This window comes from Crocodylus porosus, unplaced genomic scaffold (genome assembly GCF_001723895.1).
Source record: "Crocodylus porosus isolate Cpor-Errol unplaced genomic scaffold, CroPor_comp1, whole genome shotgun sequence".
Lineage (NCBI taxonomy): Eukaryota > Metazoa > Chordata > Crocodylia > Crocodylidae > Crocodylus > Crocodylus porosus.
In genome coordinates, this window is record NW_017728918.1 from 76,533,284 (window position 1) to 76,560,597 (window position 27,314).

A 27,314-nucleotide genomic window follows, 5' to 3' on the forward strand; every position below is an offset into this window, starting at 1 on the left:
TTTTCCCTGTCATTTTTTGGCTAACCAGCGTTTTAAACCAGTGCCAAGAATGCAATAATTTAAATACTATAAATAAGGACAAAGCATTATGTAAGGGATAATTAGTTATTACAAAAATAAAACCCTGTTTGCTATCAAACACTTTGCTCTGATTACATTGCCAGTTGGCATATTTTCTGGTTACCTAAACACTGAAGTCAGCTGGGTGGCAGGCTCTCCTCCTGACCTCACTTGGCAGCCTTCTACCGTGAACTGCAGAATCTCTGTAGATAATTTTTTAACTGTAAGAGAAAAAAAAACCTCAAGAGCTCTTGAACTGACCATCTGGAGAATAGCTCCTATAATGATTACTCTCTTTTAATTGAAAAAAAAAAATCATGTAAAATACTTTGTTTAAGTAAAACAACTGTACTGGTGATTGCTTCGCTATAAAGTACAGTGAAGCACAGATACATTCAAAGAAATTCTTATCTCCCTACCATTACACTTAAAAATCCATGGATTTTAAGTAACTTCCCTTTTAAATCTAGGTACTCGATGAAAATAGACCTGTATATTTAAGTTTGGGTTTGGTCTATTCTTTAATCCATTTTTACTTTGAATGAAAGAAAAACATTCTGGGGATTACATACTGCACTGAGGTATAAATATGAACTGCCTCATCCTTTCAATAATACTTTTCTATCTACTCTTTCTTCCTCCTCTTCTTTTTAAAGAACTAAATATATTCAGTTCCTTCTATGACAATTTATGTGGAATAACTCTTTATGCACAGTCTTTTATAAATTTAGAACTGCATTTAACCCTGGGATTTATGCTGGTTTCTGCAGACCCCCAGGTACAGAACCTCTGCCTTGGCAGACAGACAGACAGCCAAACAGGCAGTTATGGGAGTACAGATAATGCACCATTCCTGCTTCAGCTGATTAGTTCAGTTAGCTGGTTTTAGGTGTAGGAAGATGCTTTAACTGGGAATGTGTCAATGCAAGTGCATCCCTTGTGCATACTCTGTCCTTGAAACTGCTACAGACCACAATTAAAAATTACTTCACTAAACAAAATCCCCGGGAGAAGGCAAAGGTGAATCCCCACCTTGTGAAATGCTGCCACTGGCACAGAAGTGGAAGTCACATTCTCCCCCATACACTAACTTGCACAAGCGTGGGGTTAATTGAGTTCTTTGTTTGTATTAGTCATCTAAAAGAAGACTGCAGGCACAAGCAAGCCTAGAACAGTTCTGTGTTAACATTAAAAAAATATTCTCAGTAACTTCTTCAGAAAGCAATGTCCCACTTTATGCCATGTTTAATGAAATACAAAAATCTGGGGATGAACACATGGCAGAGCTCTTCAGACCTCCACAGTCTCAAAGCCAGAGCAAACCACCCTTTGGCCTCAGTGAGGGTGAAAGATAAAAGAATAAGATGAAGACTGGAAGGGCTCTTCAGGAGCCTGGCAATGTGGAGCCTTTCACTGGACAAAGAATGTCACTAAAGTACAGAAGCCAAACACAATGTCTCTGGAGAATTCCCAAGTTCCCAAGGTCTGATATCTTGAAGACAGATCAGATCAAGAATGGCCAACAGCAATGCAAGTTTCTGCCAATGTGTTTCATCCAGTAGCTGTGACTAACAAACCTAGCCACTTAGATGAAACATGTTTAGTAGGCAAAAATTATAACATGTTTACATTCAAAGTTAATTAAGTCACTCACCTTGTGGTTCATTAACAAATACTAAGCATTTCAACACAGCAGGGAGCAGCAAGTCAATGTCACATACTTCAGTGTTCTTGGTTCTTAGGAATACTTCAAGAATGAAAGCCAGAACTGAGGCCAGACGGGGAGGTGGAGCATTACCTTTGAACTGCAGGTAGTTTTCACTGAAAGGAAATAATGCTTAGTCTATAACTTAATTTTTCATTAAGCATCTTTCTCTAATATTGCTATAGTTCACCAGGAGGGCTAGTAAGTGGACTTCTATCTCTAAGGAGGATAGAAATATGGTTTCAATTTCTTTTCATCTTAAAAATTACTCTTAATTTATCAGAACACAGAGTGATGCTTTTCTACTCTTCTATTGTTGTGGAAACTCAGAAATAGCAGCTATTATAGCTATGGTCAAATATTCAGACATGACCACAAATGCTGAACCCACAAACAAGTGCAGATCCAAAACACAATCACTGCATATAAGCACATGTACTTGTATGCAAAGTAACCCTTGTGTTTATCTGCAGATGCAGATATTCTTTACATAACCTTTTGTATTTATTCTGATGGCAAGATTCTTCTCTTCATTCGCCATGCCATAACCCCCTTCCAATAGCTTGTGCTCCTAAAACAAATAGTACTGCAAGGAACCCTGAATGACCAGATCCTGAATATAGGCTTTTAATATATTTGATGATAAAACAATTGAATAAAAGATGTATTTTATACACTCTGATTGACTAGAATTCTAAGAATTTTACCTACTCCCCTGTAATTTTGGTCTGAAGTACTATTAATCTAGTTGCTGTTAATTCCTCTTTAACAACAAGCTCTGCCTTTGGTCAGTCAGAACACATAATGTAGGCTGAAGTATGCCACAAGGATAAAAGGCAATCTGACACTCTGGGACAGTAACAGATTTTAACAAGCACATTTTGAGTATTCTAACTTAATGACTTGAATTGTATGTTTTCATCAATAGGAGGCAAGAATTTGAATCATTTTTCATTTGAAATAAGGAGTGATTCTACTGAAGAATAAAAACAGGTATTCATCAGTATTTATTCATCAGAACATGCAAAACAATGTTCCAGATACCTAACAATAAAGAAAAAGAAAAGCTAGAGAAATACTGATCAACAGTAAGTGATGAACCTGAGCACAGGCATATCTATACTTTCACCTTCATACAGTGAGTGCAGATACTTCACAGGGTTAGGTACTTTGCCTCCCCACAAAGATGTGGGGTTCTGATATACAGCTGTGCTGGGCCACTGTGGTGCTCCACTTCTCTGCTGTGCCCGTTATTTTGAAGAGTGCTGTTTCTCCAGTCAGCTGCACAGAACTGCTGCTGTGGTCCCGCTGAGTGGAGGACCAGCACCCTTTGAAGTAAAATTTGTGGCAAGCAGTGGAATCACTCATCCTTCACTTGGGGACTTGCTACACCACCCAGGTTGTGAACCACCCAGATGCAAATGAGTCAGGTTCTACTGTACTTCCCAATGTGTTCAGTCTGCATTTCATATTGCAGACTCTTCAGGTGATATTCCCGTCTTCCTATACTTCTCAGTGGTTAACTGTATCTCCCAATTAATCTGACAGTCTCGCATAAAAATCTTTATACATACAGCCTAAGCAGCTTTATTTCTTCCGTGGGCATCTGCTTCCTTATTATAGAAATGTTTCTCTATCCTGGACTAGGTGAATTCTGATGACATGGCTAAATCTCCCCAGAGCAAGAGAATTATCCTTCTTGGAGGTCAATGGCAAAATGATTAGTAAATTATATGGATGTTTAAATGTGGCCCTCAGTGACTGCTCCTAACAATTAGACAATGTGTCACTTCACTGACTGTTATGATTCTAAGATATTTTCCCCAGTCCTCTGTCATATTGCTGTGTGCTGCTCCATCTCTACATTGCCAACTGCTGTTTTTCCTTTAGAGCCTTCTCCCCGTGGTCAGCATTATATTTCATATATATGAACACCTACGTTAAGAGAACATCATTAAGGTTGTGATGTCAAACGTTCACAAGTCAGGCAGTGCAAGAATTTGAAAACTGAAATTAAATAATATTTTAACATATTTCACAGTTCTTTTCTGGCAAATTTCACTAAAATGGGAATCTCACTAACATACATGTGTTCTGTTTACTTATCTACAAATTACTCATCAAACCAAGTGGTATTCCCTTTATTGTTATTCTTATTCTCCTTGCCCTTAACTCCCCGACCCCCCAAGATGACCCACCATGTTCATTTAGATTGAAATCTCTTTACTGAAATAGTTCACCTCTTATTATGTGCCTATACATCACATGAAGCTAAACTAGGCCCAAACTAAAATCTTTATGGAATGTAAACAGAAATCTTAATAATACCAGCCATGCCATAAACCATTTGTGGAGAAATTAAATTTTAACCAGTACGATGACTCTCCTTCCCCAAGTCTTACTTTATGATATGTGCAGTGGTCTTCCGCAGATGCAAGGTCTGTGGGGTGTTAGTGGAATGAGACAGTGCTAGCAGCATGGGGTGCTGTCCAATGCCTGAGGCTGCTGGTGAAGGGGGGAGAAAACGTCCAAAATATTGTTGAATAATGCTCCCTAGTTGTTGGTTTAAGTAGGCCCCCTGAGTTTGGGACTGACAACATATCAAAGACAAACCCTAGGAAAACAAATTCAAAAAGAAAAATTAAATAAACTGAATAAAAATCTTTCGTGTTGTACCTGCTACTAGGAATAGTTTCTATTGCCTACATGCCACAGGTGAATTATTGCTACATTCACAGCACTTAACTGTGGCACTAAGAAAACCAGTGAATCTCACTGAGCTGTAAAGCACACTGATATTTATGTTTGAAAAGTGTTATTCTTCCTATTAATGATACACAAAAAAGAACATTTGGAATGGTGAGACCTACAGGGCCATACCCTAACCTTTTCAATTCAAGTTAAGCCCCAATTATTTTGAGCTCTTTTTCTGCACCTGTTTATAGTGAAAATTAAAATAGTGCTACTTACCCTGGGGGAAGCTGACGCAAAGAATGAAATGCAGGAAAAAATTACAAAGAATAAATTAAGCAGGAAATACTTATTTAGTAAGTGATCTCGGCGATATTTGTAGCAAAACCAGCATATTAATGCTATAACCATGGAAAAAAGGATATTTTCTCCAACACATACAAGAAGTTTCTGTGTGAGAAGGTCCATATTTAAAGGACCTTCTTCACTGGTGACTGACAGGAAGAAGAATGAGTCAGGAATAAAGCCATCCCACGTCACAAGGGGTCACAGTACAGCATGCACACAAATCTCCTTAGTATAAAAATTCCTTAGAATTCACACCTTGATAAGATAGACAAAACTAATGCAGAAAAAAACTAAATGGAGAGGCATATTCATCACTAAAGAAACACTTTAAGAGTTAAAGGGGAAAATACTATGTGATTAGTGAGCAGCTTCAGAAATCCATACTAGTATGGTCCAGATTTGTATACTAAGCCATTCTTTTCCTATTGTTCCTATCTTCCTCCCCGCAACATGAGTCCATTCTTTACCCACCACCAGTTATTGCAGAAAATAAATCACAGATATTCAAACAGATACATCTAGAAGTTATAGTGTGAAATGCAGAAGTTCTAGATGAACTACTTTATTCTGGTTTACAGCTACAAGAGATTCTTCTGTCTCTCTGGGCTTTTGCTCTGTAAATTCAGCGTGTGCATTATGGACAGCTAAGTTCATAAGAGCCCATCCAAAGAGACTTCTGTATACAACTGTCTATACATGACCTAGAAGTGGAATGACCTTCAAGAGAAAAAACATGTTGGGCTCACAAGTTGAGAGGAAGGCTTGAACTTTTCTGGGATTAAAAGTTTATTTTTTGGAGAGTGAAAAATTTGGTTCCCCCTGTAAAGGACGAGTGAGAACTAGGGAATTTAAGAACTAAGGAGGTTAAAGAGCTGTCTCACATATGGATGTGCCTGAAGATGGATATCCTGGAAATCGTTTAAGTACTTCTGATGTAAACTTCACAAAACATCTCTGAATACTGAAGCATGGTTCCTACTGGACTAGACTTCAGATATTTCTTGAAGCTTCTTTTGAGGATTTATAATAAATCTCTGTGATGAAAGCCATAGTTTCTGAACCACAACCCAGGTCTTAAGAAACTCCGGTTCTATCAGTGGATTGCCTCTTCTGGCAAAATGTATATTCCTTCTTAGTGAAAGACAGCTCCCACTACAACCTGAACACTTGAGAACACTGCATGGCCCTCTCATGATTTAAAGGGGAGGACCACAGGCTGAGGAAGGAGATTATTCACTTCAGAAGATTAATGAGACAAATTTGGTATGATCTCTCACAGAAAATGTTCAAGTTTTGATGAGAGCTGGACTGATCCCAGGAATTTTTTTGTCTCTAAGAAACAGATTTAAATAAAAAAAAAAAAACAACATGTTTCATGACCGTATCTAGGACATTACCAGAAAATCTGCCTATACTGTTAGGATCAGAAGTTTTTGTTGCTCTTAAGTTTGGCAACAAATGCTCATGCGTAAAAATGTAGTGACCAAGTACAAAGTGGCATCACCTAGATGGTCAGGATTTAGGTTACGATTAACCTATTAACCACTATTAACATTTCTTTATATCATGAGAAAATAAAACCATCTCGATATCTAAAAAGGAGCTGTAGCATTTAAAATTGTGCAAACATGTTCTTGAATTAAAAAAAAATAATAATTCTCTCAGGACACTTTGATTTTTATGCTTGATGGGTCAAAGAACCTCCCTCTTCAAAGGGCACATAAGATTTTATAGATCGACTTATATTTACAGTTAATAGGAGCTCCAGGTGTTTTTCTTTTTAGGAAGAGAATGATATATTTTTGTCTAACAAAGTTTATCCATCAGGGTTTTCCCAGTCATTTAACTTTTCCTAGATTGGTGGTTCTCAACCTCAAAGCTCCCTTCAGAAAATGCCAGCTCTTAGCTTTCAATCAATTTTTGACTATATAAGAACAACAGAGCAATTTTTCAGTTGCAAACAACTCAAAAAGACCACTGGAAGTCAGAATATTTTGGCAATATAGATTCCAGTCTGAAATCTCTGGGTTTATCTTGTGAATCATGTGAGCACTTGTATACCTTACAGTACTAATACTGTATGTCACCTTTAAAGGATTTTGCAGCTCTCCAATTGAGAAACACGGTTCTAGATCATAAATAACAATAAAAATAACTACTTCTTTGTGAGGATCAGGTAAAAATCACTTCTTTTCAATTGCAGAGCACTTGGAAAACACTGTCAAGACAAAACCCCTGAACACTCTGCATTCCAGATTACAGACCCTGAGGTTGAGGTAGAGGAATATTGGAAGAGGTACAGTAAGTTTCCACTGCTTCTTCAAACCTTCTGGGAAATAAGGAAGAATTCCTTGGGGTAAAGATCTCTGCAATACTAGGCACTTTCTTTTGAGTGAACAAGAGTATTTCTTATCTTTATAGGGTTTAGAGGGTGAAAGATTTCCAAGGGGGCTAAAGAGCCAGCTGAAGAAATGGCAAGAGAGATTTTGGCCTCCAGAAAAGCCGTGTTGACTTGGCTGCCATGGGTTCCTATGAATCCTGTCAGTAGGTAGCAGGGAGCTTATCCTTTTGCATGGAGAAGAATTATCCCCATTACTATACTGCAGCTGATGGAGTTTTGGCCTGTGGATCTGACCAAATTCAATTTAGGCTCACAGGGCCTTCTGTTTGTAGCAGACAGACATTACAGAGAGTATAAGTAAAGGCCAGCTTATTTTCTATACTTATACTATGCTTTTCGGACATCCTAAAGAAAGAAATTAAGGTCTCCCAAACAGAGGTGCATGCCAGAATCTGCTCCTCACTTAAACAAAGTGGCAATTGATTCTTGTGTGCATGAGCAGCAGGGACCCTTTGTGGCAGGGGATCCTTGTTGCTTCTGATTCATCCATCTATCTGTAAATCACCTGTGGAGAAATAGGGACTATTAGTATGGATTACTGGAACTATTCACTGCAGAAATGCCAAGCTACCTAATGATGAGTTATAATACCAGTTCTGCTGAAGGAATAAATCTGCTGTTCACCAATTTATGTCGTGCAATTCCTATTAAATACATACTATAATTCACAAAATGTATTAATAAACTTGTTCAAATATCTGACTATACACTGTAGATGAGGTATCAGGAGAGCTTTTAAGGCCTGACCCCTGAGAAATGCTGAGCCTGCTCAACTCCATTAAAGTCACCATGAACCGTGCATGCTGAGCACCTCCATTTCAGCAGTTCGATTGAAAAAAATACTTACAAATCCACCAGAAGATGCTATATCCCCTTCCTTTTTATACATGTTCATTCCACATACATGCACCACCTGTTGTAGGACATGTTCATAACACCATATACAAAAATAATTAAATTACATTACATTCTTTCCTGGAGGATTCCCTAGAGAATCAACTGTCCCCAAGGCAGACTGCACCCTGGCAGAGGGAAGGAGGGAAACAACCTCCCTATACAGCATGTCTTAGGATAAGAAAAAATACCAGTTAAAAACTAAAGAGTGATGCCAAGCCCTAAGTAAGCTTGCCAAGGCTGAATCCATTTGGGAGCCCTCAGGAAACCTATAATGGCCCTTGGATGCAGTGGAGAATGAATGAATTACACATGAAATAAATAAATAAATACAGTCCTGTAATTCACATTTATTTTTATGCAGAAGGTAAAATAAAATTAAAGAATCTAAGAAAAATGAAGAAACAAAACATCCTGGTCAGTCTCACTGCGCTGATTTAATTCCTTTGGAAAGTTATTTGCAATGCACACCCTAGAAATACCTTACGTTTGTTTGATTTCTTTAAAATGTATCAACAATGCCGCAGGTCCTTTAGAAAAGGTAGACAATATATGATTATAATGAAATGCCGATAGAAGTACATACTTGACAGCATAACATGCAGAGCCATACCATGGTCCTTAAATTAATCCACATACATAAAGCCAAAGGTGTACATGAGTGGGGAGGAGAAGACAAAAAGAGTTGCTTTGCAATAAGCCCTGAAGGGTATAAAATCTCCGCAAATATAAGGTACATTAACAAGTTCTAGACTTGAGGTCCCTTCCAGAGCAGAACCAAGCCATTAGTCTCCACTATTTTAGACTACAGACTTGCTGCTCCAATAAAGCATTGGAAAAAAATGTACAGAAGAGGAACTGAGAAGCCAGGTTAAGATAAGCTTTTAAAAATTTAAGGTACTAAGAGGTCCTGCATGCACTCATGCCTTTTTAAGCAGAGGGAATCCAAAATGAGGCAAGCTGGATGTAGGAATCAAGGAAAAGAATCTATAACCAGGAAGAGAAGGCTGGAGGAAAGAAGGGCTCTGGGACCCTTGAATGGATTGACAAAAACCCAAAGGCTCTAGGATTAGTTTGGATACTGAGAAATTGATGTATGGGCCTGAAAGTCTCTAAGTCTTATGAGTAAAACACATGTGTTTACAAAGTGATTTTGAACAGACTCTAAAAGTTTCCAGCTTCAATTGGCATGTGGTCCCCAAAGCATCAAGATGTAAATCAGAATACCACTAGGGCATGGAGCTTAAGAGCAAGGTTTCGTTTAGCAACAGGGAAGACTTAGGGCCACGGTAAGCAACCTTTTCCAGCTGTGGGCTGAAATGACCCACTTCAGGTAAGGAGTCAGGTGCTAGAACCCGCCTGCAGCCAGCACTTCTCCCCCAAGTGGCACAGGGAGAGTACCCATGGCCGATGCCCACATTTCTGAATGCTACTGAAGCTGTAGGCCACAGGCTGCCAATCTCTGGCTAGTACCCCAAGTCCTGGTCACCAAAGGACAAATTAACTCAATGATCCCATTTCCAAAGAGGTGATACCAAAGGAAGTTTGCAACCACAGAGTGAGCTTGGGAGACTGGGCTGGCTCCAGGCACTGTCACTAAACTCAAGGAACTGCAGACTAGGGCTGTACAAAGAGACACACTGATTTATTTAGTTTGCTGGGCAAACAAATAAAAATATCCACCATTTTGACTTGGTCCAAAATTACATTTTCTTGAGTAGAACAAAAGACTTGATTACTTTTTAACGCTTAAAAAATATTAAACAGTGGCAGTTTACTAAATGAAAAGTCATTTTGAAATAACCAAAAACAATAACGTGGAAACAAAAAGCTTTTAACTTTTCTAAATCATTTTCAGTGTTTTTTCAACAGAACCTGTGTCCAGAATCAAAGAATTCTGGTCCCCCTGCATTTTTGACAAGTAAACTATTTGCCAAAAATCTTCCCCAAAACAACAGATACCCAGCTGTATTCAAAAGCATGTGGATCCAACAGATAGATCCAAACATAGAAGCCTGATCAGAATTGAGCAGACTGACAGGCAGAGAAACTAGGGAGTCAGTAGCCACCTAAAACTCTATAGAAAAAAATGACTTTACAACTATACCCTGTAAGCACAGGTTATGAGAGAAGCAGGGTAATACTTTCTTGGTGGAATAGCATTTAGCAAGCTGGCAGGAACATTCTATAAGAATTCAGTTTCCAGATGGTCCAAGAGAAGTAAATTTAGCCATGTTAGTCTAGAGTCAGGCAGAATGCAGGCAAAGCTGCACCTTAGAGACTAACTCATTCAGGAAGATACAAGTTCTTGGAGAACCTGACAAAGCATGCTATATGCCTTTCTGAACAAGTTGGTTTCACTCCTATCCTGTCTTCTGCCAGATGGCCAAGTATAGAGAACTTCTGAAATTCCTGAAGACTAACAACAAATTATGCCTTAGACTACTACATCAATATATAACCATATTACTTTATTGTGACATGTCATCATTCATAAGATAATTTTTAAAACACAGAATAAATCTGTGGGACATTTACAAAGTTACCATGCCTTATATTTGGTTGTGTTTAAGCACAGAAACAAATGTATGCTCAAACTGCAGATTTTCAGGAAATCCAGAAAACAATTTCTCAAGAAATTATGTACTGGTTATTTTTAAAATAGATCTCTCTCACCAGCCCTCTCCCTGTCAATTCAGGCCTCTCCCAGAATCAATAACTTTTACAGCATTTTAAGTGTGACCAAGCATCAGGAAGGAGACAAATACAGAGAAAATGCAGAATAATTAACAGACTGTCAAACTACTATGATAGGCTGGAAATAGTGCAGAAAGTAAACGCACATTAAAAAAAACAAACCATGAGGAAATTTAAAACCATGAGCTAAATTTAAATAGCTTATATTTAATAATCTGGGGGAAGGAATATTTTAAAATACATTTGCTTGCTTTCCAATATGAGCATTCTGTTATCAATTGTGCTTGTATGATCTATTGTTTCAAAAGTCTCTCACATCAGTGGGCAGTGTTAACATCACTTTTACTAAACCACAGTGATCAGGCTGGGACAATGGTTTTGAACCTCTCTGCACCCAAGGCACCCCCTTAACGGACTTGAGGCACCATCTATATAATCTATGTGAATTAAGTGGCACCCAATTTCAAAACCTGGTGACTATCTATAAACTCATGAGGGGGGACCAGAAGGGTTTAGGGGAGACACTGTTTCCCCTAGCACCCCCTGGCATGACAAGGAACAATGGACACAAATTATTAGAGGAGAGTAGATTTAGATTAGACATCCGCAAGAACTACTTCACAGTTAGGGCAGCGAGGAGCTGGAACCAACTTCCTAGGGAAGTGGTGCTGGCTCCTACCCTGGGGATCTTTAAGAAGAGGCTTGATGACTAGCTGGCTGGACTCATTTGAGTCCAGTCTTTTCTCCCGCCCAGGCGGGGGGTCGGACTTGAAGATCTACAAGGTCCCTTCCAATCCTACTTCTATGATTCTATGAAAACTAAATTATATTACAGTGCTTACCATTTGCAGAGGGGCTGGACAGTGCACATGTGCACTGGTGCCAGAACACAGAATTGGCCAGGCAAGGACAAGCTTGAGCCTGCCCCTTTCTGCTAATTTTATCACACCTTGTGGCACTGTTCAAAGGATCTTGCAGCACCTCTGGGTGCTGCATCACCCTGAGAATCACTGGACTAGGATATACTGGCAAGCAGCTTTTATTGCTGCCATACACATCCAATGAATAGTGAACCAACAAGGTGGCTTTCTTCCCTCTCCCCTGCACAACAAGAATAATACTACTTCTGCTTGATTTAAGTGAGATTCAATCTAGTTTTGAAAAGGAAAAAAAAATTACCCTTGCTACACATTTGCATTCCAGAAGTTTGTCTGCTGATAATAGAGTTCAGATATTTACCTTAAGATAAAGAGGAAGACTCTCCTGAATGGCAGACAGCATAACTGTAGGAAGCCCTTTGTCTTGCTGAAAAACAGCATGTGGCAATAGCAGGCAGTCTATGATGCGGAACAGGAGTGGTTGTGCTTTAGAAGTAGCGAGCATCAGTGCCCAGGACTTTACAAGGCATCCTATTGGGCAAGAAGCAAAAAAAACCCAACCAAATAAATTAAAACTAGAAAAGACACATGCACACACATAAATAAGCAATATCTAAGTTATTTTACCCAAAGGTAACCATAGCAACCTGGTTGTCCACTTTCATGTACAATAGAACCTGAATAGAGAATCTGAATATACATTTACAGTACTGCAAAATTAAGGTCCCTAATTGTCCAAATGCATTAAAAATGTACAAACTGTAATTTCAATTATAGTGAAGTACACAAAGTATGGCTCAACTGTAAGTAGGAGCCACTGTATCACACCCCAGAAGTAAAAGCAGTTGACTTGTGGAACATTTAACCATGTAATTGGCATGTTTGTCCTCACACAATATTCACCTCTGCCACGATACAACACAGGCGCGCAAATTTTTTCTACGTGAATCACATAAACAGAATTTGTTTTCACCTTCCATTCACAGTTGCCTGACAGCCCTGTGGCTATAAAAGCAATTGCTTACCCTGAAAAAGCAATATTAGGAAAGTACTAAATATATTTTAACTCATTTTCAAATTGAAATTTACCAACTGAAAACAAGAAGCAGAATTCAGGTCCACATAACCAGACCTCTCATGCTCCATGGTGTGCAATTTGAGAATCTTTGAGCACTTCTCATCCATTTTCAATACCTTTGTGTTCTGATTGCCAGATTCCTGTGACATTATTTTTCTAATCTCTCCTAGTGAGTTGCACATCAGAGGGGAAATGGTGAGGTAGTGTTGAAATGATCTGTAGCTGTGATGGTCCAGGATTTATGCAAGAGGCAAGGATTATCTAGGTGATAATCTTTTATTCGACCAACTGTTTAAAACCAATGTGGAGGGCTGTGAAATTTCCTTGGATACTCCTGGACTTCTTGACCTAGCAAAGCTTTTCAGTTGGATATAGATTCAAATCAGGTTCAGGTCATGAAAACTACTTTGCATTTGAACTTTCACAGCTCTCCACCTTGTTTTTGTGGACTGTTTCTTTCCTCAAACCTGATGAAAAACTCTCTGCATTCAAAAGTTTATCTGATGGTAAAAACATATGTTACCAAATTAAGTGGATGAACTGTGGCAGGACACATCCTGCCACAGATGATCTGCTTCATTAAGCGAAATGACTCATTGCCAATATGGAATAATAGGCACTGTTTCCTCTAACTGAAGGATTCCCCGCACCCATCGCTGCCCTGTGTCTCCCTACCAGGACCTGCTCTGGATCCCTGGTACCCTGTAATTCCATGTCAGGACCCATGCAGTGCCATGCCTCCACACTGACTTGTACTGGATCCCACACCAATTTGCATGTGATACAGAAGCACATATCAGTGCAGATCCTGGTGTCAAGGGATGGGGTGTCAGGAATTCCCTCGGGCCCACACTGCTCCCACACCTCTTTGCTGGGACACGTGCTTGCATCTCTTGTAGAAGGTGTAAACTTACAAATACCCTGACTTCCAGAAACATTCTTTTTATAAGAAAGCTCCAATATTTTTTGAGAATCTCATTGTATGCTAAAGGAATTTTATTATTAAACAAAGCACAAATAATATAATCAGTCTAATTAAACAAGGTATTTGCCATACAAAAGTAGTTCTTATGAACTAAGCCCAATTTGAATTTATATCCAACTGAAAAGGTTTGCTAGGTCAAGAAGTCCAGGAGTATCCAAGGAAATATGTTTAAGATCGACTAGTGAAAGAGATTAAAGACAGGCTCCTAAAAAGGTTATTAAAGTCTAAAAATCAACCCGTTACTGTCTGTAAAGACAATGAACAACAACATTAATCTTATAAATTGAAAGAAAACACAATGATCAATCAAAAAGATACAAAATGATTGCTTAGCAATATTTTAATAATGCTATCTAGCTCCCCATCTTCTTTTACCTGCCATATAAAAACACCTGGAAGGAGGATGCTCATTCCAATCCACAATGTTCTATCCATTGTCACTGACATTATTTATCTGGTGGCATAAGGGTACTACAGTCAGACATGTATACAAAGCCCACCCATGAGAGGCTTTCAGACTTCTCTGTTAAGCACCTTACTGTGCGAGTGCAGTTTTACAAGCTCACAGCAGGTAAAGAAATAACTGCGATTAGTTTAACTGCCAGAACAAAAGCAAAACTCACATTTTTCTACTTTTTAATAAATAGAAAGGACAATTTCTTATACCAGTGGTACAATTCCAGATTCTGATAAATTACCATTTCCTATGGGACAAAAAGAAAGGAAAAAATTGTCTTCATAGTTACTTTGCTAGCTTTAAAAAAAGTGTTGGCATTTGGGTACCTAACACAGGTTATTTGGCTAATAGATATAAGCATGCAGCAAACTGGCAGTCAGAAGAGAAATGGTTTTAAAAATCACTAGCTCTGTGAATTCAGATGCAATGGCCAATTTTTAGTTTTGCTTATTTCATTCTAATTAAAGCCTATTGTTTAAATTTTGGGATCTTCACTGAATTCTCCATTACTAAGACACGTGCACACATAACCTTCTTGGTCTATCACTAAGTTAAGGTATAAGGTCAGACTCTAACTCACTTTCCCATAATAAACAGCCCTTCACTCTTCCAATAGTCCCAGTGGTTTTAGAGGAATGAAAGACTGTTCTATATGAGGGTACTACAGTGGTGGGCAAAATACAGCCCATGGACTAGATCCAGCCTGCCAAGAGATTTTGTCCGGCCAGTGGTGGGTCCCTTGGTCCAGCCCAAGCTCAAGAGGCAGCCCAGGCCACGGCGCACGTGGCCAGTCCTGCCACTCCCAGACATGCAGCAGGGCTGGGATGGCGTGACAACCAGACTCACTTCTGGATGTTGCTGCTGGACCTGGCCCCACTTCTTAGGCACCCCAGCAAGTCCACCCCGCACCCACAGCTGGGGGCAAGATCCACATGGGCAGGGCATGTGGCTGGTCACATGGGATGGGGCTGTGGGCAGGCAGTGAGCAACAGCGGGGTGGAAGAGAGGGCAGGGCCAGGACTGGGATCACAAGGCAGTGACAGCACAGGGCTGGGGCCCCCCATGATTCCAGCTCTGGCCCCAGCTGCCCATCCCATTCTCAGATACCGCTCCCTGCCCACCCATCGCTCCATCCTGGCCAAGTGCAGAACAAAGCCATAATCCACTGTCTGCAAGCCCCTGCAATGGGTGGCAATTCTGTGGGTAGGGGAGTGTGAGAAACAGGCCCTGCGCTGTCACTGCCCTGCAATCCCAGATGCGATGGGCCGCTTAGAAAGTTCTGGTGAGCTGTTGGGTGAGGGGAGGGGCAGGGGTGGTGGGTGCGGACCTGGCTCACGACAGCTCACCAAAACTCCCTATGTGGCCCATGGACCCAAATAACTGCCCACCCCTGGGGTACTAGAATGTAACCTTTAAAAAACTGCGCCTATGGAATTATGAGAAACAACCCCCTAAAATGCCTATTTTTGCTTAATTTGCAAACCAGACTTGCCTATTACCATATCATTACCAAAGATGCCTGCAGACTAAAAAGAAAACAAGCCCTGTTAACCACTATTTTCTCTTGTTTGGTTTAACTAAATACCTCCCAGGCAAAGGTATTAAAATCTCATGCTCAACTTTGCTGCATTTGCATCATGACTGAAAAAAAAAAAAAATCAGAATAACTTTTTTGTTGAGAGAAAATATCATTAGGTTTTAAAGGGCATCAAAACAAAAGGCCAGGAATGTCAGTAGCAGCATATTAGAAATTTCTTTTTAGTACCTTTCTGATAATTATCTCTTTCTAAAACAATAACAATAACACAGATTACATTAAAAAAACAACACAAAAAAGTTGAACCAAGAGGGTGAGAACATTCTGTATAACTCTTCCCTGTTTCCTGTGCTCCTGAATTAAGACGTGAGAAAATTAACCATAACAAGATAATTACCCATGATCCAGTAAATGAGTTGCAGCCCTTCAGCAGGTCCTTTTTTCTTTAAATAAGGCTTTACATATGTTATTACATCACCTAAGTACTCTAGAGCCTTTGTTACCATGGCAGATTTCTCAGGTAGAGTCTGAAGGCTACCATAAGTTTTACCAACAGCCTGAAAAAAGAGGTGTCGGAAAGAAAGACAGTGAATTAGATCAGACTTTGTTGTTTCCCTTCGTTTATCTGTGAAGTTTTGGCAAAATGACTCTTTAAAACCATAGCCAAGAAGAAAATCTTTTTAATCTGTAGTGGGTCTATAGGAGTTGTGTGCAAGAAGTACAGTACCTTAATGAATTGGACAAGTGCATTCTTAGGGTCTTGCCTGAAGACTGATTCATCAATATGAGCCTTTGAGAAGACATTTTCTACTTCAGAGAGTTTAAAAACCAACCTTGTCATTTCAGTCAGCTGCTCCATATAAACTTTCCCTGATTATGATAAAGAAAACAGCTGAGAATGTAACATACTTTGATATTAAGCTTTGTCCACTGTTCAGTGGATCTATTCACAAAATCATGAAGTATGACTCAAAAGTCTCTGCGAATAAGGATTCCACAACTGAAATTTTCTTACGAGACAAAGGGTATTTACTAAGTATACCCACAACTGGATAAAAATAAAACATACTAGAGGTAACCCAAACCCTTCATTTTACTGATGACCTTTCCCAGGAATGTGAAAATGTGTATGAAGAATAGCGTTAAAAGATGTATCTTACATAAAATTAGAAGTGCAGTCTTCTATATAAGAAACGAGCACATATCAGCAGTGAAGTAGCAAAGAAAAGCAAAACACCCTATCTAGAGGAAAGAAGGATTCATAATTGGATTTTTAGGGAGTTCACAGCGTGATTTTTGGCTATTTACTTCAGATTTTTATTTGTTCGTAGCAGTTTCTTCACGGGGGGGGAAACATAGCTTGTCCTTGGCAGTAAGTTTCTGTTCTTTGCTTCCAAGGAAACAAGCTCTTTTATCTTTATGATACATTTGTCACATACAGGGAAGTCAAAGCATCAAGAAATAGCACAAGCAACATAAAGAAAAACATTTTGTAATTAGGTAATAGAAAAAGAATACAAACAAAAATACATTTTTCAATTAGCTGAAAAAAATGCACCATTTTTGCCATATAGAATCATTATTGCAAACATTGGGGAATGTGAATGCTTACCAACTGTTTGTTCACCATCTGTCCTGGCCAAGGCACCACTTGGTTGATCAATGAACATTTGTAAAATGCATCGAAACCAAGAACGCACTATCAAAGCTTCATAAGGTGTATGACTCACACCAGAAAAAGCCTCAGACAATGAACTGCATAAGAAGAAGAGATGCAAACATGTAAAAAGATGATTTGAACCTGAAAGCTTGAAAGAACAATTCTGCAACTATTTAGTTGATTTAATAAAAGATATCATATGTACCTAAAGAACCTTGTCTGCCTAAAAAAAAGTCAAAAAGATTCAATTTAGTTTAGACTTAGAAAGTATTTCTAGCAGAATTTTAAGTAAATAATTATAAATATAATACAGATGAAGGACCAAACTGGGAATATTTTTATATATATGCAACCTACTGACTGAGACACAGAAAACCCACACACTTTAGAAATTTCTAGTGCAGCCAAGGGAAATCTAAGGATACCTCCTTGCTGCAGAATGCAACATATGGTAGAAATACCCAACCTAGCTTTAAATGAGTTAGCTTGGCTACCTTAAAGAGTCTAGCTAGAGCATCTTGGAGCTCTGCATCTGCCTGCTTCCTCTGGACTGCTTCTGGTAGCCAGGGCAACTGATTTAAGGATAGCATGTGTAGCTGTATGCTACATTCAAGCCCACAGGGTACACAGCCAACCTCTGCTGTTAAACTCAGATGAGGAGGTCATTTGCTTTTGTAAATCAGGCTATGGCCAATCAAAAAGAGGTCATGCTCAATGAGTAAAACCCACTACAGCAATCTAGAAATCATGCAAGTGATTATGAAATGATTAGCAGAAAGCTATGCTGAAACAGCTCCATCCCTGGATGTTTTTAAAAACAAGCAGACTTAGACAGACACTTGACTGAGATGGTTTAGTCAGGAAAAATCCTATCTTGAGCTGGGGGTTGCACTAGACAACTCTTTAGGTCCCTTCCAACCCTAAAGAGTTTATTTTATGATTCTATGATCTACAATACTATGCAGGGCCAGATTCCACTCTCATTTCTATTAGAGTAAACTGCAGCCAGAAATTATACCACAGCCAGAGAAGCATCACTTGCATACAAAAATGCATTTAAAAAAAAGGAAAAGAAAATCCAGTGCTATTTAACTCATTACACTTAATTAGGCCATCCCAAGGCAGCATAATTCCCAGATATTCCCAGCAGTCAACTCCCACAAGACTTCTAGTGTTGCTTGAAAATATTCCGTCAGAATAAACGATGTGTCAACACGGAAAATATGTTTTAAATGTTATGGAACTGGCATAATTTCATAATATTAAATATTTGGTGTAATTTATTTTGAAAATAAAAATACATATATTCATACCATTTACATTAGGCAAACACATATGGATGCAGTTTATAACACAACACTATGCAACACATAGCACAACACAGAACTACAAAGTGCAAGTATTTTATATATGTTATATCAGACAGAGTATCTGGCGATTCAGCATCCCCTTAAATATGTGTAATAGAAGGTAGGTGTGGCCGACTTCCCCCTAAAGAATCAATGTCATTAGTTAGGGCCAAATACAGTGAAAAAGATACTGTCCTGTGCATCACCTTCCCAATGTCCCTTTTCTCCACAGGCAAGATTCAAACGATTTCAGTACACACTTGATTTGGGTAGGGCAATGGCTAACTTCTACACTCCTGCTTCCAGAGGGAGATTAAAATGACCCAGTTGTTAGACATCAAGCATTTCCATCCAGCCAAGAAAGAGACTTCAGAAATGCCTAAGCATGGTTCAAGTTTGTGCGTCTAGGTGCTTTATATAGAGAACGGGAATTAGTAATGTACCACCAAAGGTCAATTCACAAAGCTCAGTGCTTAGGAGGGGGCCAATTGAATGGAAGCAGTAACGTTTCAAGCTTTCCATTATACATTCCTCTTTTGTGATTCTACACATCTAGTAACACTTATGAGAGCAGCACCAACCCATATCCAATTGGCTACTGGTTTAAGCATTTGCCCAAGATAAGGGATGATTTATGGCTTCTATCCTCCTCCCCATCTCTGAGGGATTTTGAACCCAGATCTCCCACTTCCTGATCAAATGCACTCTCCAGCCCTTCTGTTAAAGCTGGGCCACTGGACAAAAGTGGCCTCTTGCAAATGTAAGAGAAAGAAAACATGGGGAGAAAGAAAACAAGCAAATGGAGTCTGAATCTGAACATGGGGAGAAAGAAAACAAGCAAATGGAGTCTGAATCTGTAGTATGGTAGCTAGGCCCCTCCTCTGCAGAGGGGAGTCTTGGGTTCTGGTTTCCACTGTCAAGCTTATTTCTGATCTTTAATCAATGCTTGTCAAATGTAAAAAGCCTAAAGTACTGGGAAACAGGCACCTAGTCCTCCCTCTTCCTAGGGAAATGCCATGATCACTGGTCTACGCTCATGCTTCTCTTTAACTTGTTCTCATCCTGGCTCCATGATTTTTGCACTCTTTTCTGCCCAGTGAACCTGTTTCAAAAGGTGCATGTGCATGTTGGGGATGGAGCGAAGAGCTCTCACCTAGTCTACTTGATACCCTAGTAGGTAGGGCACCATATATACCCTAGATGATCACAATCTGGGGTTAAATCTCATTAGTGTAGGGAAGGTCTAGAACCCAGTTCTCCTACATTCTGTGTAAATGTATTGATGGGGCAGAGGGTGAGTACCACTACTAAACACCATGCCAGGTGTATTTTGTGTGGTCTGTCTGATTGACAGCATGGCACTCCCTCAGGCATTAAGTAAAGCTTGGGCACCTCAAGGAGCCAATCTGAATCAATTCAGAGCTCAAGGGAAAGCAAAACGTATGGTCCAGGCCACTTTTTTGAAGGTTTGCACACCTAATTGTTGCTACCTAGAGATCCTTGCAGTCCCAATGGTAGAATTTTAGTGGCTTTAGGCACCCAATCCATTTTTAGAGCACTGGCATAGGGTCAGTTTGAATCCATCCTTAGGACTTGCATGTCTGAGTCCTACCTGAACTGAGTTAAGCATCTATTGATCATGGCCCAACATGTCAAGCACCAACATGTTGCTTCTCTGTTCAAAAAGCACATTCCTGTGTCACTGCTTTTAACTAAGGTGACCATATTATGGGACGTGAAATCCAAGACACTACCCTACCTACCCCCACCCCTTCTGCTTCAGGCAGAAGCAGGGAGGTATGGTGCACCTCTGGTATTGTTATTCAGGCAGCTATGGGAGTCAATGGCCTGCTAATGACCCACTGTTCTTTACTTCAGAGGTGTTAACAATTATCTCCCTTTTGTAATGGTCATTCCGCTAATCAAGATAACCTATTTTAGGGCAATTTTGTTGTCTGTTAGGGCTTCCTAGTTCACAGCTCTTGCCGTGCCACTTCCCACCCCAAACCTAGGATGCTCCTTTTAATTTTCACCAGCCAGCTGGGACCAGCCTCCAAAATCTGGCACATGTGGTCACCATACTTAACGTCTGCAGGACAACCAGGTTCTGATGGAGTCCCTACAGGGCCAGTTTTTACCAGGTGTCAATGAATTTATTTGAAAGAAGACAACAATTTACTCTGCAGGCTTGTGCACTTGTAAAACCAGAATCCTGTGCTTAACCTAAAGTCAATATTTTTCTATCAATTTTTTTAGTAAACATTTATAAAAAACCTTTATTTTGCACTGACTTTTACCTCTGTATAAAGTAATAATAATAAAATACAAAAGGCAAAGTATATACAAATGTAATACTAGTTTTATTCATATGGACATTTAAAAAAAAAAATCAAGCCACAAAGCTGTTCATTAATCACTTTGATAAATCATCATTACTTTATCTTGTCTTCCCTTCCTCTATATCCATCCACCATTGGGAGAGCAACTTAAAATGTGTCTTGAAATTGAATGTGAACCTTTGGTCAAAAGACTAAGGCTCTAATCCTGCAAAGGCTTACAGTCGTGCTTAACTTTATGCATTGTTAGTAGGCCCAATTAAATAAATGGGATTACTTATGTACTTAAAACCAGGCAAGTGTGTAAAGTATTCTGCTGAATAGTCTGTACAGGACCAAATACACTGGAGTATGGATACAGTAGCTGGGGCTACTGTAACAGAAATAAATAAATAATAGGTTGTTTGGGTGGTCCTGAGGGTGTAATTTGTGTTGCTGAATATTTATTATTGGCGATAAGGCAGCAAATAGAAAGAACCTCGCTTCAATTTCAGAGACTAAGTTGAGTTTGCCTGACTGACAGAAAAAAAATAATCTTTTTACTTTTAAACTGAGCACATTTGATGTGAAAATTACTGAAACACAATAACCATGAAGCCTAAAAATGCTGGCAGTTAGATATTTTGGTAACATGCTATAAAACTGCCTGAAGCACATGAACACGTATATGGACAATTACATAAAATACATTTTAATGCATATTAAATTAAATTGTTTATAATATACCATTCTTACAAGGCAAGTCCTGTCTTAGGCATTTTTCACACCTATTACCATAGTCTAAGAACATCACAAACTCTAGGTAACAGAGGGAATTACTATTACCTCCTTTTACATAGTGTGATTGGGCACAGAGAGACAGAGACTCAAAGAAATTAAGGCACCTAAAAATGGGAGCTAAATGCAATTTAGACATCTACATCTAAAAGGGCAATTCACAAATAATCTGTCTTAGTGTGCTTAGGGCTCCTCACCTAGATCAAGGATTGGATCCAGCCCATGAACATGGGGCTTTGGTGGCAGGGACACCTTCCGCGGGCACATTTCCCTTGCCACCATAGGGAAAAGTGCCAATTGCAGGCACTTTTCTTGTGCCACAAGTGGTGGTGGCAACAGGGTCCTCATGTGTACCTTTCAGCCCACCCCCAACCCAGGGTGGGTCATTCCAGGAGCCAGAAAAGTTGCCAACCCCTGATATTAGGTGCCTAACTTTTCTGAAAAAATTAATTAGGCCCCCAAAGTTAAGCTAACATGCATGCCCAGAAATGGCACAATCTTGTCTGAGCTGAACAGCTAGGCACCTTAACCCCACCATCTTGGGATTCACTGACTTAGTGTTCCTGTCTCCAGGAGCCTAAAGAATCACAGTGTTGGAAGGGACCTCAAAGGTCATTTGGTCCAACCCGCTATACAAATACAGGATTTGTTATCCTTATCAGCTGCTCATCTGTCATGTTCCTGAACACCTCCAGTGAAGAAGATTCTACAGCTTTCCCTAGGCAGTCTATTCCACTGCCTTACCATTCTAATAGTAAGCAAGTTTTTCGTCCAATCTAGTCTAAATCTGCTGTGGTGCAATTTAAAACTATTGCTTTGTGTCCAGCCCTCAGTGGCAAGGAAAACAGTTGCTCACCCTTGTCTTTATAATATCCTTTCAAATATTTGAAAACTACTTCCATATCCCTACTTAAACTCCTTTTCTCCTCCCTAGCAATCTCAACCCTTTTCTCACATGGCTTGCATGCCGATCCGTTTATCGTTCTTGTCACTCACCTCTGTTTTTCTACATACTTAAAATATTCAAGATGAGTATAAAGCAGCCCTTAATAGAGTGGTACTATCAACTCCCTTGCCTGGCACCCAATATTCATGCAGATCCAACCCAAAAGTATATCTTCTTTTTTTTAAAAAAACCCAGCTGCATAATATTGCTGATTAATCATGTTGAGTCTGCAATCTACCAACCCCCCCTCCGATCCTCTTCAGCATGGCTACTGTTCAGCCAGTTATATCCCATTCTGTAGTGTGCGCTTATTTATTCTTCCCTACATGTAGCATCTTGTATGTCTGCACTAAACTTATTTTTATTGTCCCTAGCCCAGCCTCCCAATCTACCAAGGTCCTATTGTACTCTACTCCTATCCTGCAGAGTGTTTCCAGTTCTTTCCAGTTTTATGTCCTCTAAAAACTTGATCAGGAAGCTATCGATTCCAGCATCCAAATGATTAACAAACATGTTAAACAGCACCGGACACAAGTCAAACCCCTGTGGAACCCCACTTGAAATCGCCTGCCATACTGATATCGATCCATTTATAATTACCCTTTGCTTGCAGTTATTGAGCCAATTTTGTGTCCACTTGATAGTAATTTTATCTAGTCCATGTTTCTACAGTATACTTATAAGAATATTATGTAGGCTATACCAACTGTTAAATGTCCACTACACTCCTTTCAGTCATCCAACCTGATACTTTGTCAAAGAAAGATATCAATTGGTTTGGAAGAATTTGTACTTGACAAATCCATGATGGCTGGTAACAATCAGTCTTTCTTCCTCCAGGTATTTAAAAATTCTATTGGATGGGCTCAGAATATGAATAACATGAACTTTCATTCAAGAAATACAGATAACAGTGTTGTAATAGCCTAATGGTTAGAGCCTTTGCCCTTAGTAGAAAACCCTAGTTCTAGGTCCTTCCTGGTCTGGGGGTGGGTGAGGTCAAATCTCTTACTTTCCTGGAAAATGTTCTAACCACCAAGTTAAAGTCCAGGCTGGGCTGAGGGAAGCCACCACCATTCTTGATAGCTGAACCACTGTGCAAAAAGGAAATGCATGGAGGAGCCTAACTCTGTAGCTCAATGATGAGAAGGTTTCCTTGGGAAGGAGTACTGGGTTCCTCCTGGAACTGAGCATGCACTGAATAGCTTTTGGATAAAATGCAAAAATAGCACTAAAATCAGGGACAAGGACCTAGGCCTGCCTCCCTTCCAAAGGAGTTTCCTCACCACTGGGCTACAGAAGCATGCTTTCTCTTGCTTGTTCTCTCCTTGGTCCCATGACTCTTATATTGCTTTCCATATACAGGCAGTAAGGGTAGTTTGCTGCATGAAAGCTATATTTGCAAAATGTCTGCCAATTCATTATCCAAAGATATAAAAATACCTTCAAAATACATGAGGAGGACAAACCATAATACATTCAAGAAATCTGGAACTTAAAGGAGCTGCAAATGATCTTTAACACAGAAACTGGGCCACTAAGTGAGGCATTGTTGTTTAAAGTTTTCCATTAGTTAGATGCAGGAATGAGGAGACTGTGTGCTTGAAAGGAGCTGAAAGAACAAGGAGTTTAAATTGTTCACCTGTTTTGTATTAGATGACTTAGATATCTTGATACCAGCTGGTGCCATACCATGTCATCCCATCCAAACAATTGCATCATTGATAAAACAGGCTGAGGCTGGAGATCTGATGGAGCAGCGCTGGGCATGTCCAAAGCTAACAAAGTAAAAGCTGATTTTAAATAGAGAAAGAAAAAAAGAAAAGAAAGGGACAGTGTTAAAGATTTCTCATGCATTTAAAATATATTCCTGTTCCACTAACAGATATTGAAACTTATTTGCTATTATTAATATTTCTGTTGCTCTAGATTCCAGTCAGGATTGGGAACCAAGATAGTAGGCACTGTTCAAAAATATAGGGAGAGGTAACCCCTTTTCCAAGCAGCTTACAATTTTAGGATGACACACAAGATATGAAGGATGGGGAATGATGTAATCAAATCCATACATTGGTTACAAAGCCAAGAGACATCATCTTGTATAAATGTGCTCTGTGAGGTAATTGGACATTTCCCCTTACCTCCCACTCTGCCTTTGATAAATGAGTGCACTTGGTGTCCACTAAGAATTTCTAAAATGTCTTAGTCCTCCAGAAAGGTACTGAATTTTGAAAACAGAGAATCTGTAGGAATTTCCAGCCTGATTTTCTTAAAATACTTCTTTATATATTGCTGTTTTATGGGGAAAAATGTGTAAGTGCCATGCTAATGACAAAGCTACTCCTTCACAGAACAGTAGACCTCACACAGTCCTAAGGCAACACCTGCAGACCTATAAAACTGTATAATAAATATATGCCACAGAATTTTTTAATGAGACATAAGCATTTGCTCTCAATACTGGAGGGCCGCTATAGAACACATCCAACACCACCAACATCAAAGTTATTCTCATTCTTTATGCTACAGATAACAAACACATTTACTCAGGAAGGAGACGTAACCTAGAATGCTGATATGTTATTAGACTAAATAAAATCAGCAACAAAAAATGAGGATTGGAAAACTGATCTCTATTTTCTGATTTTAAAAAACAAGGCATCCACCAGCTTCTGATCTTTCCCAATTCAAGTTAAATAAAAGCTAGCTTATTACTAAATTAAGAGTATGCTTATAATGCGATATGCATACAGAAACTGTGCTTTTGATTAGTGGAAGCGCAAGCCTGTTTTCAGAAAGAGCAACAAGGCAGCTATTTTAATTAACAGAGGGTTAGATTTTATGGTTTCACAACAAGCCCTGAGTACGGGCAGCGTGTACTCATCCTACCTTACAATGCTTTCCCCTGTCCTGCTTCTAAGTAAGAGTCAAAATGTGGTCCCCAATTACCCCAGGCCAGGAAGGAATTTCTGTCAATCCCTTACTAGATTACTTTCACCACTGTTTGTTTAGTACTTTTGGCCAATAGGCTGGAAGAGGGTGGCATGGTGGAATCAAGCTGTCCCTTTCTGACCAATCCCACCCACTTCCATAGAGGAAGCAGTGTTTCAGCAGAAGTGTTCTCTTCCTTGGGCTACAACTTCCAGGCTAGAGACAGACATTCAAAAAGCCAGAGCTTGAATTGATTCAATCTTCACAAGTTAGTCCAACCTGCATAGTTTGAACCAATTTGCAAGTGAACAGACATTCACCTTTGATTCTGGAAAGGTACACATGCCTGAAGTGGCTCAGGCTAGAAGCCAGGGGGTGCAAGAGAAAGCCCTCAACTGGAGGGAAACTAAGCCGAGGGAAGGGGTGCGGCCAGGCCTGGGAAGGCCTGAATATGATTAGGGAGAGGCTTAACCCTCCACCCTAACCTGCAGAGACCCCAGCCAGGGTCTGCCTGGAGTGGGAGGGGGGAAGCAGCCCCTGTCAGTGGTCCCCAGCCTCTCTACCCAGCTCATTCGCTGGCTGGTGGCAGGAGCAGGTGCAGGGCAGACCCTGGTAGCCTGAGGGGAAGTGGAGGTTTAATCCCCCCATTGCAGGAGGTTGACGATGGTGTTGGCACTGATAGGCTCAGCTCATGTAGGCAGGGGCATGCACCCAGGGCTGTAGCCGCCAGACACCAGTAGCCTGAGGGGAAAGAGTGGAGGGGTTAATCCCATCATTGCAGAAAGCAGTGGTGGGGGCACCAACACAGCACTCTGGGCCAAGTCCCTCAGAGGAGAGGTCAGCTGGCGAGTGGAGGGGGCATGTGACCTGGCTGCAGGGTTGAGGGGGGCAGAGCCAGGGCTAGTTACAAAGCCTGACACACCACTGCCTCCTGCTGCAGCAGTATGACCTGGGCTGGAACGGCTCCAGGGGGTGAGGGTCAGCACCTGCCACTTCCAGCCTCAAGCCCCATGTGGGAACTGTGGTTTGCAGGTGAGCAGCAGCTGTAGCATGGCTCCACACCCCTTTCCTCTCCTAGCAATGGCGGCAGAGTGAACTATCGCAGCGGGTGGAGGTCTTGTATCTGTCACCTGCTTGCAGTGTTGTCAGGTGCTCAGGGTGAACTGCTGCAGGCTAGGGCAGCACTAGGGGGAGGCAATGGACCCACTGCAGCCCAGCCCCACAGCCCAGGGGCACAGGCAGAGACTTGCCTATGGTAGCCTGCCCCTCCTCTCAGAGGTGGCGGTGGAGCGAATCATCAAGGTGGGCAGAGGTAAAGCACCTGTCACTCACTGACTGCTCACAGTGGTGCCAGGCACTTGGTGACAGGTGACAGCTGCTTATGCCCTTGGGCTGTGGGACTGGGCTGGATCAGGATGCAGCAGCCACTGCCTCCCACTGCTGCTACCCATGCCCCAGGCCCACAGTAGGCTGCCCTGAGCACCCAATGCTGCTGTGAGCAGGCGACAGGTGCTTCACCTTTGCCCACCATGATAGTTTGCTCTGCTGCCACCACTGGGAAACGGAGGGGGCAGGGAGTTGCAG

General features: G+C 40.4%; 1 protein-coding gene across 3 annotated transcripts in view; it reads right to left on the reverse strand.

Annotated features, from left to right (window-relative positions):
* MMS22L (MMS22 like, DNA repair protein) overlaps nucleotides 1–27,314 on the reverse strand; it is a 149,098-nt gene that overhangs the window by 6,492 nt on the left and 115,292 nt on the right. Inside the window, exons 16-23 of one of the 3 annotated variants that reach the window (XM_019537783.1) lie at nucleotides 24,442–24,577; nucleotides 17,344–17,486; nucleotides 16,459–16,601; nucleotides 16,129–16,288; nucleotides 12,036–12,205; nucleotides 4,168–4,379; nucleotides 1,715–1,881; nucleotides 185–281 (exon numbers count right to left, since the gene is read on the reverse strand). In XM_019537783.1, the coding sequence (XP_019393328.1) occupies nucleotides 185–281; nucleotides 1,715–1,881; nucleotides 4,168–4,379; nucleotides 12,036–12,205; nucleotides 16,129–16,288; nucleotides 16,459–16,601; nucleotides 17,344–17,486; nucleotides 24,442–24,577 (1,228 nt within the window). Of the gene's footprint in view, nucleotides 1–184; nucleotides 282–1,714; nucleotides 1,882–4,167; nucleotides 4,380–12,035; nucleotides 12,206–16,128; nucleotides 16,289–16,458; nucleotides 16,602–17,343; nucleotides 17,487–24,441; nucleotides 24,593–27,314 lie in introns of all 3 variants that reach the window. The other 2 variants (XM_019537782.1, XM_019537784.1) reach the window with 2 other exon arrangements.